Source organism: Lepus europaeus, chromosome 5, assembly GCF_033115175.1.
Source record: "Lepus europaeus isolate LE1 chromosome 5, mLepTim1.pri, whole genome shotgun sequence".
Taxonomy (NCBI): domain Eukaryota; kingdom Metazoa; phylum Chordata; class Mammalia; order Lagomorpha; family Leporidae; genus Lepus; species Lepus europaeus.
In genome coordinates, this window is record NC_084831.1 from 23,601,823 (window position 1) to 23,618,903 (window position 17,081).

The 17,081-nt window shown below is 42.6% G+C and overlaps 1 protein-coding gene across 2 annotated transcripts in view; it reads left to right on the forward strand.

The window, feature by feature from the left end:
* ZCCHC17 (zinc finger CCHC-type containing 17) overlaps positions 1-17,081 on the forward strand; it is a 71,925-nt gene that overhangs the window by 45,228 nt on the left and 9,616 nt on the right. For both annotated transcript variants that reach the window (XM_062190833.1, XM_062190835.1), the window contains exons 6-7: positions 4,541-4,641; positions 6,443-6,588. In XM_062190833.1, the coding sequence (XP_062046817.1) occupies positions 4,541-4,641; positions 6,443-6,588 (247 nt within the window). The remainder of the gene's footprint in view (positions 1-4,540; positions 4,642-6,442; positions 6,589-17,081) is intronic.

Consider the following 17,081-nt stretch of genomic DNA (forward strand, 5'->3'; position numbering starts at 1 on the left):
TTGTAGTTACTGTTTTAAATGACTCTTTGTTTTTCTGGTAATATCGGAGGTCATCATACCTTCACTTTTTTTTGTTTTGTTTTTTACTAAAGATTTATTTATTTGAAAGATAAGGAAAGAGAGAGAGAGAGTGAAAGATCTTCCATCTAGTAGTTTATTCCCTAGATGGCTGCAGTGGCCATTAGTGGGCCAGGCCAAAGCCTTTGCCTTTTGTTCTTTTTAAAGATTTTGTTTTCTTTGTTTGAAAGGCCAGAGTATCAGTGAGAAAGAGGGAGATATTCATCCACTGGTTCAGTCCCCAGTGGCTGCAACATCCAGGGCCAGGCCAAAGCCAGGAGCTCAGAGCTCCATCTGGGGCTCCAGTGCGTGTGATGGGGCCCAAACACGTGGGCCATCTTCCGCTGCCTTCCCAGGCTGTTTAGCAGGGAGCCAGATCAGATGTCAGGCAGCTGGGACTTGAACTGGCATTCACAATATGGAATGCCACTGCTGCATTAAAGTGTCAGCTTAACCCACTGTGTCACAACACCAGCCCCTCTGCATAAGTTTTGTGTTTTTTTTTAAAGATTTATTTCTTTATTTGAAAGCGTTACATAGAGAGAGGAGAGGCAGAGAGAGAGAGAGAGAGAGAGGTAGGTCTTCCATTTGATGGTTCACTCCCCAATTGGCTGCAACTGCCAGAGCTGCGCCAGTCTGAAGCCAGGAGCCAGGAGCTTCTTCTGGGTCTCCCACACGGGTGCAGGGGCCCAAGGACTTGGGCCATCTTGTACCACTTTCCTAGGCCATAACAGAGAGCTGGATCAGAAGTGGAGCATCTGGGACTAGAACTGGCACCTAAATGGGATGCCAGTGCTTCAGGCCAGGGCATTAACCCGCTGTGCCACAGTGCTGGCCCCTATGTGTGAGTTTTGGAGAGTCAAATCCTACTCAGTCCATAACAAGGAGAAAAACTAGAGGAAGGCAGTAGTTAGTACTTTAGGTAAAACATGATCAGACCTAAACTAGCCTGCTAGCAATAAAGACAAGACAGGGAGGCATGTGGGTGAGTGATTTTTGAATGATTGTTAGGTGGGAAGTATAATTTATTTTGTAGTATGTTAGAATCCACAGAGTATTGGCTTTGATTACAACAGAATTTGTTTAAGCTGTACTTATATAAGGCACTCAAAACTCAGCTCTATAAATAAGGACACCTGAATGCCATTTTGTGTGTGTGTGTGTGTGTGTGTGAGAGAGAGACTTTCCTGCTTTATGTTTGTTACGCAAGTATTTTTTAAAAGGACCCTATCCCATAACTCATGCCAGACAATGGGCTTCTTGTCTTTTGAGTAAGATTCTTCTAGAGCAAAAACCAAGAATGTTGAGCAAACATTTAGGTAGCTACTGGTAGCATATGGCTATTTAAGTATATGAGCCACATGTTTGGGCTTTGTAGACTTACAGACATGAAGAATACTGCCATCATTGCTTTCTCTTGGGCAACAATGTGAACAGTGTGTTCCTGGAGATCCTACCTGAGATGCAAAGAGTGAAGCAAAATAAACAGGATGAAATGATGAGAAGGTAGGATGCTGAGGAAGCAGAGTACTGACAGAGTAGTTAATTAGCTCTTCCTTGTGATAGCAGGGAACAGTTCATAGAGCATGCCGTGTTGAGCCAGGCTTTGAGGAGGTTCAGAATTCAGTGAATGGGACAGGTTCTGGAGTATGTTTGTCCCCTTGAGCCTGCATGTCTCATGAAACTGTTGGCTGAAATATGTGAAGTGATTAACTTTGTTCTGCTTTTGAATAGCTGTTCTGCATTTCTCTGGGTAATGTGACAGGTTTGGCAGAATATTTCTCTACTTTTGCTGGACTATAGAGGTGTAGTGAGTGGTTTGAAAGTCTTAGGTGATTAAACATTTTCTGAATACCCTGCAGGTACTGTGTGTTATAGTAAAGGCAAAAAGTAAAAGTCCTGACAGCTGGAGCATTGACAGTCGGCTGGTCGGAGTGTGCGCTGTAAAGGTACTATAGAAGACTGCTGGGCATGTTTACTAAAGCTGAGTCCTTGAAACCCAGCAGTTCCACTCCTCTGTGGAACCAGGCCTTTCCTAATAGAAATCCACATACCAATCTGTGGACTAGAAAGTTCATAAAAGCACTCTTCTTTTTTTTTTTTTAAAGATTGATTTATTTTATTTGAAAGGCAGAGTTATGCAGAGGGAGAGAGAGAAAGGTCTTTTATCTGCTGGTTCACTCCCCAGATGGCTGCAGCAGCTGGAGCTGTGCCAATCTGAAGCCAGGAACTTCTTCCAGGTTTCCCACATTGGTGCAGGGTCCCAAGAATTTGGGCCATCTTCCACTGCTTTCCCAGGCCATAGCAGAGCTGGATCAGAAATGGAGCAGCTGGGACTCGAACCAGTGCCCATAAGGGATGCTGGCACTGCAGGCAGCTGCTTTACCTGCTATGCCACAACACCAGCCTCAAAAGCACTCTTATAGAAATTACTCAAATACCCATTGACTGTAGATGATCATATAGCAATGAGAATGATTGCTAATTACATACACAGGGATGGGTCTCACAAGCAAAAGAAGCCCAACACAGAAGTGTCCAAGTCTTTGACTCTGTTTACTGTATATGGTTTACAAAAATAGGTAAAATGGGGCCAGTGTGTTGGCACAATTGGTTAAAAGTTGCTGCTTGCAGTGCTGGTATCCCATATGGGCACTGGTTCAAGTCCTAGCTGCTCTACTTCTGATCCAGCTTCCTGCTAATGTGCCTGGGAAAAAAGCAGTGGATGGCCCAGGTGCTTGGACCCCTGCCACCCATGTGAGAGGTCCAGAAGAAGCTCCTGCCTCTTGGCTTCGACCTGGCCCAGACCTGGCCTTGGTGACCACTTAGGGAGTGAACCAGTGGATGGAAGATCTTTGTCTCTCCTTCTCTCTCTGTAACTCTGTCTTTCAAATAAATAAATGGATCTTTAAAAAAAATAAGTGAAATAAATCTATACTTTGAGAAACCAGAACTGGGGCCAGGACTGTGGCATAGTATGCTAAGCTTCCACCTGTGGCGCCAAACATCTCACATAGGTCCTGGCTGCTCCACTTCCGCGCTTCTGATCCAGCTCTCTGCTATGGCCTGGAAAAGCAGTGGAAGATGGCTCTAGTGCTTGGGCCCCTGCACCCATGTGGGAGACCCAAAGGAAGCTCCTGGCTTCTGGCTTTGAATCAGCTCAGCTCCAGCTGAGCCATTTGGGGAATGAACCAGCGGATGGAAGACCTTTCTCTCTGTCTCTCCTTCTCTCTGTTTGTAACTCTGCCTCTCAAATAAATAAATCTTAAAAAAAAAAAAAAAGAGAGAAGAAACCAGAATCGCAGTTACCCTGAGGGGGAGCCTGATGGCTAGAAATGAGCACGAGACTAGCTTCTGAGGCACTGGCGCCATGCTGTGTTTTCATCTGAGTGCTGGTGAAAATGAGCAAACTGTACACTTAGAACAAAAACTATATGCATATTCAACATATTCCAGAATTCTGGAATTTTACAAAAATGCCATGGTGTTGTGATCAAAGAGATTAATTCTGGCTGAGGTGCTCAGGGAGAAAGAGTGAAAGGAGGAGAAGTGATGCCTGAGCTGAGCTCTGGAAGCGCTCACGTAATAAAGTAGTAAGGTGGGAGCAAGGAGGCAAAGCAGAGCGCTTTGGAGAGAGGGAGCTGCCTGAGCAAAATCACTGAACCATCTGGGAAAGTGAAATAGTCTTATTTGGATACAACCTATTGTGTAAGTAAAGATGAGACTGGAAAAGTAGGTTAGTTAGAGACATACGGTGAAAGTCCTTGAATGCTGAAGCAGGTAATTTAGGCTTGATTTTCTAGAAAGCCTTTGGTGCACTTTTAAACCATGAGTAACCTGGTAAGGGTTATGGGGTGTTTATCATGGTGGGTAATTATAGCTTCATCCTCTGTGCATTAGTGAGATGAGGCCTAGTCTGATTCATGATTGTTAATTCAAAGCCTTGTCCTAAATTTTTTTTTTTTTTTTTTGATAGGCAGAGTGGACAGTGAGAGAGAGAGAGAGACAGAGAGAAAGGTCTTCCTTTGCCATTGGTTCACCCTCCAATGGCTAACGCGGCCGGCGCACTGCGCTGATCCGAAGGCAGGAGCCAGGTGCTTCCTCCTGGTCTCCCATGGGGTGCAGGGCCCAAGGACCTGGGCCATCCTCCACTGCACTCCTGGGCCATAGCAGAGAGCTGGCCTGGAAGAGGGGCAACCGGGACAGAATCCGGCGCCCCAAACGGGACTAGAACCCAGTGTGCCGGCGCCGCTAGGTGGAGGATTAGCTTGTTGAGCTACGGCGCCGGCCCTTGTCCTAAATTTTTAAAACTGGCTATTTCACATCATTGCTTTCACTGCCTGTCTCGTTCTGCACAACACTTTTCCTTTCCCTTCTTTTTCTCTTCTCCCTGCCAAAAATAAAATCCAATTCCGACATACCTGGTAATATCTTTGGGTGCATCTGTTTGGAGAGCCAGCAGTCAGTGTCTTTTTCATAACAGGCAAGAAGAGAGGCGGAGGCGATCCTTCCAGGACTACACTGGGCAGAAGATCACCCTTGAGGCTGTTCTGAACACTACCTGTAAGAAGTGTGGCTGTAAAGGTAAGAGGAACCCTTCACAATTTCCATCGTTCTGTCCTTGTAGATGGACCCTTTACTGAGTGAAGGAGATAGCCCAGTGTTCATTTAGCTCACCCTGTTTTTGAGCCAAATGATAACCTCATCTGCCTGTGCCATTGTTTCTGCCAGACCTATATCTGAGTTCATGGGTTGATGCTTTTTCTGTTTACTTTTCTGAATACTGGCCCTGCTGGATTCTGTATCACCACTCCCTGCTCTGCAACTGATGCCCTCCCTGGGCAAAGTACTTGTATACAAGGCCAGGAGGGATCAGAGTATTGGATTATGATTAGTACTCTAAACTTTTTTATCTCCAAGGATGGTTACTATTATGCAAAAATCAGGCAACTTGGAAGTAGGTTCCTTAAGGATCCAGGTTAAACCCTTTGTTTCTTAGCTTTATCTCTTTAACTTCAGAGTTCTGAATACAGTATCCTTTTAGTAATGAAGAATAGAAGATAGTCAGTTGTTTTTAGCTCTCTTTCCTCAGGTTTCCTCTAGTCTTACTCAAATATTAAAAAGCTCTTTCAGCCTGACTTCCTTTGTTGGAGCTATAGTGAGAAGGATTGCCAGCTTCTCATTTTCAGAGTGCCCTCAATTTGTCACCCCTTGTCCCTAGCCTGCCTTCTGTCCTGCTCTGTTGATTTTTCTACAACAATAAGTAACAGACTTGTACCTTCATTAAGTTGTGGAGTTTAAAGCCCCTTTATGGCATTAATATAGAAAGTGAAAGGGAAAAATGAAATTGAAAGAGCACCTTCTCAGGGGAACTGTGAGAGCATTCTAGACATTTGGAAACTGTTACTGTATCCCTTTCCAGGCACCATCTAGCTTATGGACCCAGAAGTGCATTGCTTTTTGATTATCTCGTGTAATTCCTCTGAGCCCTGAGACAGGATGTGCCACAAGCACAGACAAAACCAGCTGTGTAGAGCATAGCATCTCTTAAACGGCCCCTTACTAGCATTGTAGGCTCAGGGAAGGTAGAGTCTCTTACCTTGTGTCCATGAGGCAGAGAATGAGAGGTGTATTTTGTCCTAGTCAATAAAAGGCAGTTGGTTTTACTACAGCAGAGCACAGGGCAGGGAGGCATGATATGGGGTGAAGTATAGCTCGGCTGATCTCTCTGTAACCTTGAACTGCTTATCAACTCTGGGCAATCCTATCTTCTGTACATGCGGGATGTTGGATGCGAGGAATTCCAAGGGCCCTGCCAGACCTCACAGTCTGAATGTTCAGTGCCTTAGGTGACTGTGCCTCTCTGTGTGTTTGGATGTATGTGCCCACTTCCTGTCAGCTGTCTTCCTGTATGACTTGGCCTGCCACTCCGCTCCATCTGCTAAGCATCCTGCTTTCTGGATAAGCCTTTCATTGTCAGGAATAAGTTTCAAAATTGACGTTTAAAATTTAATGGGCCCTCGTGCTAATGGAAGGCAGCACAAGCCTCATATCCTCTACCGTTGTTTTTGTTTTTTGTTTTTGGTTTGTAGAAATTTATTGATATTTCGAAGATGTTTCTTCTATCCCATTCTACCATTTCTAAGCATTTCTAAGGCAGCACATGTGTTCCTCACAGCTGCAATCCCAGCTGCTAGTCTAGCTCTGAGTGAGTGGTGCGACTTTCAGGTGATGGATTATCTTCTGTGGTTCAAACAGCTGTCCTGAGTGAATTTATTAGTATGTTCTGAACCAGTGAGCCCCTTTTACATATGTCTGGGGGTTATCCACCTATTGAGGGGAGAGACTATTTCCTTTCTTTCTACTTTGTTCTACTCTTCTGCAGGTCACTTTGCAAAAGATTGTTTCATGCAGCCAGGTGGGACCAGGTACTCTCTGATACCTGATGAGGAAGAGGAGAAGGAAGAGGCAAAGTCAGAAGAATTGGAGAAGCCTGACCCCACAAAGAATTCTTCTCGAAAAAGAAAGAAAGTGAGTGTGTCTTGCTTTTATTTATAATTTTTTAGAAAGATTTATTTGAAAGGCAGCATTACAGAGAGAGCTCTACCCATACATATAAATGCAAAATTATGGTCATATAGGTATAGTTTATGCCCTACTGTTTTGGTTTTACTTAAAGGATTTTCTGGTTCCTCAAAAACTTGAGTTAAGAACAATTTAATCTACCCTATGGGTGTATGATTATTTAATTGCTAGATATTTTTTATTACTTCGAACTTGACTTTTTGGCTACAATCTCTTTTTGTTTACTTTGGATACATTTATTTGAAAGAAGTAAGATTACTGAGTTAGAGATTTAAGCCTCACTAATATATTTTACCAAATTACTTTCCAGAAAGTACTTATCTGTCTCCATCAGTTGTAAGATTGCCTGACTTACTGAGTTCTGTCTCTTATGTATTACTTAGAGCAGAGCAATTCATAAAATAGGCATATTTGCATATTCACATAATAGATGTAGTGAACAATGCATTTGTGGCATGCAGTGCAGTGAGGAAATAAAAGAACTGTGCTACAGTTTTTTGGTTTTTTTTTAAAGATTTATTTATTTGAAAGGCAGAGTTAGAGGCAGAGGCGGAGAGAGAGACAGAGAGAGAAAGAGGTGAGAGAGGTCTTCCATCCACTGGTTCACTCCCCAGATGGCTGCAATGGCTGGAGCTGTGCCGATCTGAAGCCAGGAGCCAGGACCTCCTCCAGGTCTCCCTCACGGGTGCAGGGACCCAAGGACATGAGCCATCTTCCACTGCTTTCCCAGGCCATAGCAGAGAGCAGAATTGGAAGTGGAACAGCTGGGACTTGAACCGGCGGGCCGTATGGCACCCATAGCAGCTTTACCCGCAACGCCACAGTGCCAGCTCTTGTACTATAGTTTTGTCAGGAATTAGTTGTTTTTCTATCATGTGGGATTTTTCTGATTGTGGCCAGTTACTAAGTTTTGTTTTAAGTCTCTTACAAATTTTAATTGAGTGGTCCTTTTTTGCCAAGGGTTGCAAATCTAGGAATACAAAAACTATTATGAGATACTTGTCCTCAATGAGCATTATTTACAAATTAGAAAAATAGCTCGGTGTAGACAGTTGCCCAACTCCCGAGGTAGATACAAAGCTTTGAAACGTACATTCCTAATGTTGACTGGTGTGACTGCCGTTGTCTCTTTCATCCCTCCTTGCTAAACACACATGTGCCCCCCTACCACAAATACAGTCACTAACATCAAAACCCTGCTTCTATCCTTATATCTTTTTTTTTTCCCTAAAGATTTGTTTATTTATTTATTTGAAAGTCAGAGTTACAGAGAAGGAGAGGCAGAGAGAGAGAATCTTCCATCCACTGGTTCACTCCCCAGATGGCCACAACTTTTGGGGCTGAGCCGATCCAAAGCCAGGAGCTTCTTCTGGGTCTCCCATGCAGATGCAGGGATCCAAGCACTTGGGCCATCTTCCACTGCTTTCTCAGGTGCATTAGCAGGGAGCTGTATCGGAAGTGGTGCAGCCAGGACTTGAACCGGAGCCCTTATGGGATGCTGGCTCTGCAGGCGGCAGCTTTACCCGCTATGCCATGTCGCCAGCCCCTCTATCCTTATATCTTAATATTACCTAGTTTAATGGCAGCAGTCCCCTCCCAGCCTCCCAAGAGGGAAACCTATATGTGGTTCTTCTTGTCTCCTTTTCATCCCACATCTGGTCAGTCATCGAGTCCTACTGTGTTACCTTTCCAGCACCTCAGTTGTATTCCCTCCTCTCAGGGCTGCTGTTTACTTTCTCTCTTCACATATCTCAGACTCAGGCAACTGAACTGGCCTGTGGGGTTTTGAAAATGCAGATTTGCGCTCCACCTCTGATATACCAACTTCACAGGGCCTCTGCCTAGGCTTCAGTCTTTTTTTTTTTTTTTTGTAAGGACCTTCACCTCATTGCCACTTCTCTTCACTGTTAATTTTTCACCCTCTGCTTTCTTTGTATGTTGAGTGCTCCATGGTAATCTCATCCTGTCTTGTGATTTTTTTTCTTTTTTTTTTTTCTTTTTTTTTTTTGACAGGCAGAGTGGACAGTGAGAGAGAGAGAGACAGAGAGAAAGGTCTTCCTTTGCCGTTGGTTCACCCTCCAATGGCCGCCGCGGCTGGCACGCTGTGGCTGGCGCACCGCACTGATCCGATGACAGGAGCCAGGTGCTTCTCCTGGTCTCCCATGGGGTGCAGGGCCCAAGCACTTGGGCCATCCTCCACTGCACTCCCTGGCCACAGCAGAGAGCTGGCCTGGAAGAGGGGCAACCGGGACAGAATCCGGCACCCTGACTGGGACTAGAACCCGGTGTGCCGGCACCGCAAGGCGGAGGATTAGCCTGTTGAGCCACGGCGCCGGCCCTGTCTTGTGATTTTAAATACTATCTATATACTAGTAACCCCCAAATTAAGTTTTTATATCCTTATTTTTATCCAAATCTGCATTTCTACCCCTGACCTGTTCTCTGAAACTCCAAGTTTAGACAACGAACTGTCAGTTGACATCTCCATCTGGCTTCAAACTTGATATACCCCAATACTTGATTTCTCTACTCAAAGGAACTCCTTCTACATCCTGCTCCTACTGAATGAATCACATTCACGCATTTGATCAAGCCAAAATCTGTAGCTTTTGGATATAGTGGCTTTTTTGTTTTTTGTTTTTTAAATTATAAAGTGCATAACATAGGGGCCAGCACTGTGGCTTAGTAAGTTAAGTATCTGCCTGTGTTGCCGGCATTTCATATGGGTGCTGGTTCATGTCCTAGTTGCTCCACTTTCAATCCAGCTCCCTGCTGATGCATCTGGGAAAGCAGTGGAAAATGGCCCAAGGGCTTAGGCCCCTGCACCTGCATGGGAGACCCGGAAGAACCTCCTAGCTCCTGGCTTCGGATCAGTCCAGCTCCAGCTGTTACAGTCATTTGGGGCATGAACCAGCGGATGGAAGACCTCTCTCTCTCTCTCTCTCTCTCTCTCTCTCTACCTCTCCTCTCTCTGTGTAACTCTTTCAAATAAATAAATAAATCTTTTTAAAATAAATGAATAAATAAAGTGACTTTAAAACTCAGTTAATATATAATTAATTACAAGAGAATTCATTAAATTTACCTTCATAACAGATTTCTAAAGCATATAAATAATTATCCCTTAGAAAATAGCAGAGTATTGGATTTATAAAAGAATGGCAACTTGGATGAAGTTGGATAGCTTTTAAGGCATAAATTCTTTTTTCAGTTGTTTCAGTATTTGAGCTTTGCTTGTAAATATCTCTAAATTAATAGTTTATAGGTCAAGTTGCAAAACAAATCTTTATTGTCTAGAACTACAGATACCCCACAAAAGATGCTCTTTTCTCATTTCTCTGTCTTCTTCCTGTTTTACACCTCTGATATAAAGGATATTATTATAACTTATTAAAACATCACCCAGATGTCCAGACAACACCCTACCTTGTGTTCTTCTTATTTGTAAGCTGCATTTTTCTGTCTTTCTTTCGTTTCTTTTTCTTTAGATTTATTTATTTGAGAAGCAGAGTTACAGACAGAGGGAGAGAGAGAGAGAGAGAGAGAGAAAGAAAGAGCTCTTCTATCCACTGTTCACTTCCCAAATGGCTGCACTGGCCGGAGCTGAGCCGATCAGGAGCCAGGATCATCTTCTAGGTCTCCCACACACGTGCAGGGACCTGAGCACTTGGGCCATCTTTAAGGCCATTAGCTGAGAGCTGGATGGGAAGTGGAGTACCCAGGTCTGGCACCACAGACATAGGTTTTACCTACTATGTCACAACACCAACCCCAGTAAGCTGCATTTTCATGTGGGTATCTATAGATACCAGATAGCCCTTGTACTCCATTCCCCACTTAATGGCTTTTCTTCTAATCCAGTGAGAAAAGGTTTGGAATTGAGGCCTAACCTCAGCTCCACTAACAGTGCAGGCTGCTTGTGGCAGACTATGCCTTGCTGACTCACCTGCCACCTGTCCCTCCTGCCTGGAAGCTGCTCCTACATGCCCTGAACTGGTGAGGTTTGAAAGAAATGCTAAACTTAACTTTTCATTCCATTTTCCAAAACCTTTTTGAAGTGCCCTCATAGAAGTGAACACATCTGGGTCTCTGCCATGTGTTTGGTCTGTGTGTGTGCTGGCAGTCAGCCACCTCTGTGAGTTTATTTTTTTCTTAATAAATTCATTTTGGCTGTGGAAAACAAAAAAGAAAAGAGAAATGAACACATCTCCTATTTCACGTGCTGTCCTCTGAAGACTGTAAAACTTCAGTATTGCCAGTTTAGCCCAGGGTTCTCACAAAGGCAGCTCTGGGCCTCCGGTGAGTCCTAACTCCAAACACAGGGTTTGACCTTGTGTGCCTTTATCATTGATGTTGGCGTTTCCAGAACCTTCCCTTAGAGACCTGCAGACTTGCTTTAAAGAAATAAAAGGGAAGTTTCCACTATATAACCACATTATTGAAATAGAAAAGAAAATCTGTTTATAATTCTGCTTTACCAGAATCTCCATTATTGTGGCTCGTATTTTCTGCCAGCTGTTTCCAAATAGAGATGTAATCAGAATATATGTGCAATTTTGTTTCCTGCCTTTTTTCATTTTGTCCTAAACATTTCCGTTTTGTCACATAGTATTATAGTCTTATAATACTCATTTGCAATGGCTACACAATATTCTTTCAGGTGCTAAGGAATTACTGTTTTGAGAGGCATTAGAAGGCAGTGCTTTGGAATCTAGGCTACAGAGACTGCCTGGATTCCACTCTCAGCTCTGTCACCTCCTCACTGTGGAACTTAGGTCAATTACTGATCTTCTCTGATTGTTTACCTATTTGTAAAGTAGAAATAATAAACATCTACTACATGAGGTTGTTGAGAAGAGGTGATATGTGTAAAACTCTAATTATCCATTCGCCTGTTAAAAGATTCTTGGGTTATGTCCACTTTTTGACTATATAACGCTGCTATCAACAATGGTGTACAAATACCTCTTCAAGGCCCTGCTTTCACTGCTTTTAAGTATATATCCAGAAGTAGAATTGCTAGATCATATGTTAATTTTTAACAATATTTTGCAGAACTGCTGTGCTGTTTCCCAGTATACCATTTTATATTCCCACTGGCAGTATACAAGACTTCTAATTTTTCTACATCCTCACCCACATTTATTAATTTTTTTAAAAAAGATATATTTATTTATTTGGAAGTCAGAGTTACACAGGGAAGAGGCAGAGAGAGAGAGAGAGAGAGAGGTCTTCTATCCACTGGTTCACTCCCCAGATGGCTGCAACAGCCGGAGTTGCACCGATCTGAAGCCAGGAACTAGGAGCTTCTTCCAGGTCTCCTATGTGGGTGCAGGGGCCCAAGGACTTGGGCCATCTTCCACTGCTTTCCCAGGCCATAGCAGAGAGCTGGATCAGAAGAGGAGCAGCCGGGACTTGAACCAGCGCCCATATGGGATGCTGGAGCTTCAGTCCAGGGCATTAACCCGCTGCGCCACAGCGCCAGCCCCCACACTTATTAATTTTTATGATAGTTATCCTAATTGGTAGAAAATATATTTCTTTATGGTTTTGATTTATATTTCACTAATGACTAGGGAAAGATGTTGAACATCTTTTCATGTTCTTGCTGTTAATTTGTTTACTTTTGGAGAAGTGTCTATTTTTAAGTTCTTTGCTCAATTTTGAACCAGGTTTATTTTTGTTGTTGTTGTTAGAGTTCTTCACATGCTCTGAGTATCTTTTCCATCTGGTATGTGATTTTCAAGTATTTTCTCCTGTTCCATGGATTATGTATTAATCTTTTGATAATTAGTGTCCTTTATTTCCCCTCCAAATTTACATTTTTAAAAAACTGTAGCAAACAACATAAACTTTACTGTCTTGACTATTTTTTAATTGTACAATTCAGAAATGTTAAGTATATTCGCATGATTTGTGTTCTTTGCACAAAAAAATTATAATTGTGATGACATTCAGCTTACCCACTTTTTTCTTATTGCCTGTGCTATTTTGGTGTCATATTTAAGAAATCAGTGCCAAATCCAGTGTCATGTACACTTTCCTCTTTTGTTTTCTTCTAAGATTTTTTATACTTAGCTCTTTGATCTTGATCCATTTTGAGTTATTTTTTGTATATGGTGTTGTATAAGGGTTCACATTTTCTTGCATGTGAATATTCAGGTTTCACAAACGATCTGTTAAAAAGACTGTCCTTTCTCCCTTTGGATGGTGTTGGCACCCTTGTCAACAATCATTTGACCATATGAGTGTTTGTTTATAAGTTCTCTCTTCTATTCCTTTTGTTGTATATGTCTGTCCATATGCCAGTACTGCACTGTTTTGATTACTGTATCTCTACCCAACTTTTCTCTTCTTTTTACAGGTTTTTTTTGTTTGTTTTTACTATCTGTATTCTTAAAGATTCTATATGAATTTTAGGATGAATTTTTGTTTCTGCAACAAATGTCATTGAGATTTTGAGAGATAGAATCTATAGATCATTTTAGGTAATATGGACATCTTAACTATATTGTCTTCTAACCTATGAAAACAGGCTGTCTTTACATTTGTATCTTTAATAGCCCTATTTTATAGATTTCAGTAGACTGATTTTTCATCTCCTTTTAAAATTTTATTCATAAGTTTTGTATTCTTTTTGATACTATCACAAATTCAGTTGTTAATTTCGTTTGTGGATTGCTTGTTGTTAGTGGATAGAAACTCAGCTGGTTTGCATGTTGGTTTATATCCTGCTTCTTTGCTAAATTCATTTGTTAGTTTATTTGTGTGTGAAATTTTTTACATAAGTCATGTCCTATGCAGACAGAAATACTCTTGCTGCTTTAGTACAGCTAAATTTTAACTGATCTTATTTATATTTTCCAAGGATTATTCTTTGTCTTTTAATCTTTTAGGAGGTAAATGGTGTTTGTCAGGTTCCTAAAGTGGCTATATGAATGATATCTCAGCTTTTGTGAGTCTTTAGTTGAGTCTTTTTTTTTTTTTTGCATTAATGACTTGACTTAGTATAACTAATTATTGCTGTCTTGCTAAAGCTGCTTTGAGATACATATTTCAGTTCACCAGAAAAACTATTAGGTTCTGTTGGGTATGAGGCTCTCTATGACCACTTTACTACCATTGACTGCCCTCCACTTAGTAGAAGAATGGTTTGACAAATAATGGCAGTAATAATCATCATACCTTATTACTCTTTATAGTACTTCTGTATATATGAACTTTTAACTCATGAGTCTTCTTTGATTAAAAAGTGTTCCAGCGGGGCTGGCACTGTGGCTTGGTAAAGTTGCTGCTGGCAGCGCTGGCATCCCATATGGGTGCTGATTCAAGTCCTGGCTGCTCCGCTTACAATCCAGCTCCCTGCTAATGTGCATAGGAATGCAGTGGAAGATGGCCCAAGTATTTGGGCCCCTGTACCCACGTAGGAGACCTAGAAGAAGCTCCTGGCTCCACCCTGGGCATTGCAACCACTTGGGGAGTGAACCAGGGGATGGAAGATTCTCTCTCTCTCTCTGCCTCTGTCTCTCTATAACTCTGCCTTTCAAATAAATAAGTAAACCTTAAAAAAAAAAAAAAAAAAAGCTTCAGGGAGTTGAAAAGGTTAAAACTTCCCTCTTGATGCCCATTGTTTCTACTGAAGCGTCCTTTGGCACCATTGTCCTTTTACCCCATTATTAATCCCTTCATCACGTTTATGCCTCACCTTTATTTAGTATAGTTTATAAAATACCTTCCTACTGTTATTTCTTTTTGTCCTTTTTCAGTCCTATGAGGTAGTTAGAGCAGGTATTAATACCATTTTAATTATGAAGAAATAGGGATCCAAGGAAATTGGCTGACTCCCCTAAAGTCACATGAATGTAAGATATAGTGCTGAAATAAGAACCCAGATCTTTGGATGGGCATTGTGGTGCAGAAGGTTAAGCTGCCACCTGCGATGCCAGATCCCGTATCAAAGCACTGGTTCAAGTCCTGGCTGCTTTGCTTCTGATCCAGCTCCTTGCTAATGTGCCTGGGAAAGCAACAGAAGGTGGCCCGAGTACTTGGACCCCCTGCCACCTGCATAGAAGACCCAAATGAGGCTCCTGGCTTCAACCTGGCCCAGCCTCAACCTTCACAGCCATTGGGGATTGAACTAGCAGATGAAAGAGTTATCTTTCTCTATCTCTCCTTTCCTCTCTAACTCACTCTGCCTTTCAAATAAATTAATTAAAAAACAAAAACAAAAAAAACCAAAACTCGGAGTGGGTGTTGTGACACAATAGATTAAGCTGCTGCTTGGAACACCTGCACCCCATATTTGAATGCCTAGTATTGAGTCCTGCCTCTGCTTCTGTCTTGGGTTCCTGCCATCCCTATGGGAGACTGGATGGGGTTTCTGGCTTCTGGCTACTGGCTTTAGATTGGCCCAGCCTATGCTGTTGCAGGCATTTGGGGAGTAAACCAGTGGATGGAAGATATTCATATTCTCTCTCTCTCTCTTTCTCTAACACACACATCTTTCTTTTTCTCTGTAACTGTGCCTTTTCAAATATTTCTGAAATTTTTAAAGATGTATTTATTTCAGAGGCAGAGTTAGAGAGAGAGAGAGGTCTTCCATTCGCTGGTTCACTCCCCAAATGACTGGACCCGAGCCGATCAGGAGCCAGGAGCTTTTTCTGGGTCTCCCTTGTGGGTGCAGGGGCCCAGGCACTTGGACCATCTTCTACTGCTTTCCCAGCCACTAGTAGGGAGCTGGATTGAAAGTGGAGCAACCAGGACTTGAACCAGTGCCCATGTGGGATGCTGGAGTCACAGGTGGACACTTAACCTATTATGCCATAGCACCAGCCCCTGTTTCTGAACATTAAGAGGAAGCATGTGCCCTGGGGAACAGACTGCTCATGGATTACAATGAAGTTTAGCTATAAGACAAATCTTCAGAAAGTTCACAGAAAATGCTTATTTTGAAAAAACTATGCATGTATGAGGTGGGCCTTATGGCAGAGTGGGTAAAACCTCCACTTGGGACACCCACATCCCATAGCAGGGTGCCTGGTTCAGGTCCTGACTACTCCAAGCTTCCCATCTAGCTTCTTCCTGATATACCAGGGAGACAGCAGATGATGGCTCAGGTGCTTGGGGTTCCTGCCACCTACATAGGAAACCCAGTTGGGTATTAGTTCCCCAAAGGCCATGTGTTAAATGTTAAAAGCTTGTCCCCAAAGTCTTATATGAGTGGTTAGTGGATTAAGGGTAGAAATGTAATTCAGTTATGAGGTTTGGAGGCCAGGCCTTTGAGAAGTGAAGAGTTGGATTAGGCTGTTAGGGTGGGACCCTGGCAATAGGATAATGGTGGCATTGTCAGGAAAGACTATATAGACATAGCTATAGACAAGTATGCACCTTCTCTGCTTCCTAGCTTGCCATGTGATTGTTCCTTACCCTCTTCGGAACTTTCCAGATAACCAAACAAATGGAGTCACCTGATCCTGGATGTTGACCTTCCAAAACTATAAACCTTCTTCCTTCATAAGTAGCCTGACAGATTTGTGTTACAGTAATGAAAATCTGACTAATACACCAGGCCTTTCTCATAAGGTATCATTTGAGTGGATATCTGAAGAAAATGAGGAAGCAAGATAGTCAGATAAGTGGAGAAAATTTTAGCAAGTGCAGTAGCCAGATGTTGGAAAGGAGCTGGGCATGACTAAGGAGTGGTAAGGAAGCCAGAGTGGCTGGAGTGCAGTGCATGTTAGGAGCAGAAGTTAGAAAGGTCAGAGGGAACAGGTTGTGGTGGGCCTGAGTGCTGGTTGTGAGGAATTCAGCTTCCACTGAGCATGAGATGGATGTTACTAGGGGATTTTGGCAGAGGAATAACATGATCTGACTTACTTGTAAAGAAATTATTCTGGCTGCTGTATGAAAACTAGATGGTCAGAAGTCAAGGGTGGGCGCAACAGGCCAGTTAATAGCGTTAATCATTCAAGTGGGAGATGGTGGCTTCAGCTGGAAGGACAAGGGTAGAGATGATGAGGAAGCATTTGAAATGTGAATATGTTTTGAACTTGACATAATTTGTTGAGGGACTGAATATGAGATAGGAAAGCAGGTGAAGATGGCACCAAGATTTTTGGATGGAATAACTGGATGGTTTGAGTTGAGGAGAAGAAATATAGAAGCAAGTGTAGGAGTGGGAAGCACACAGGAGTTTAGTTTGAGTTTCTGACTATGAAGATGAGAAAAAAGCTAGAGGGAGACTAGTTTTGGGAGAGGGTAGGACATAGGAATTGAGATGTCTATCAGATTTCCAAATATAGAGTAAACATTGGATGTATAGGTTGAAGTTCAAGGGAGAGGCCTGGGTAGAGATACAAATTTGGGATCATTAGGAAGGATGGTATTTGTATTCACAAAATATTATGATATTACCTGGAGAGGGATTTAAGGACCGAGCC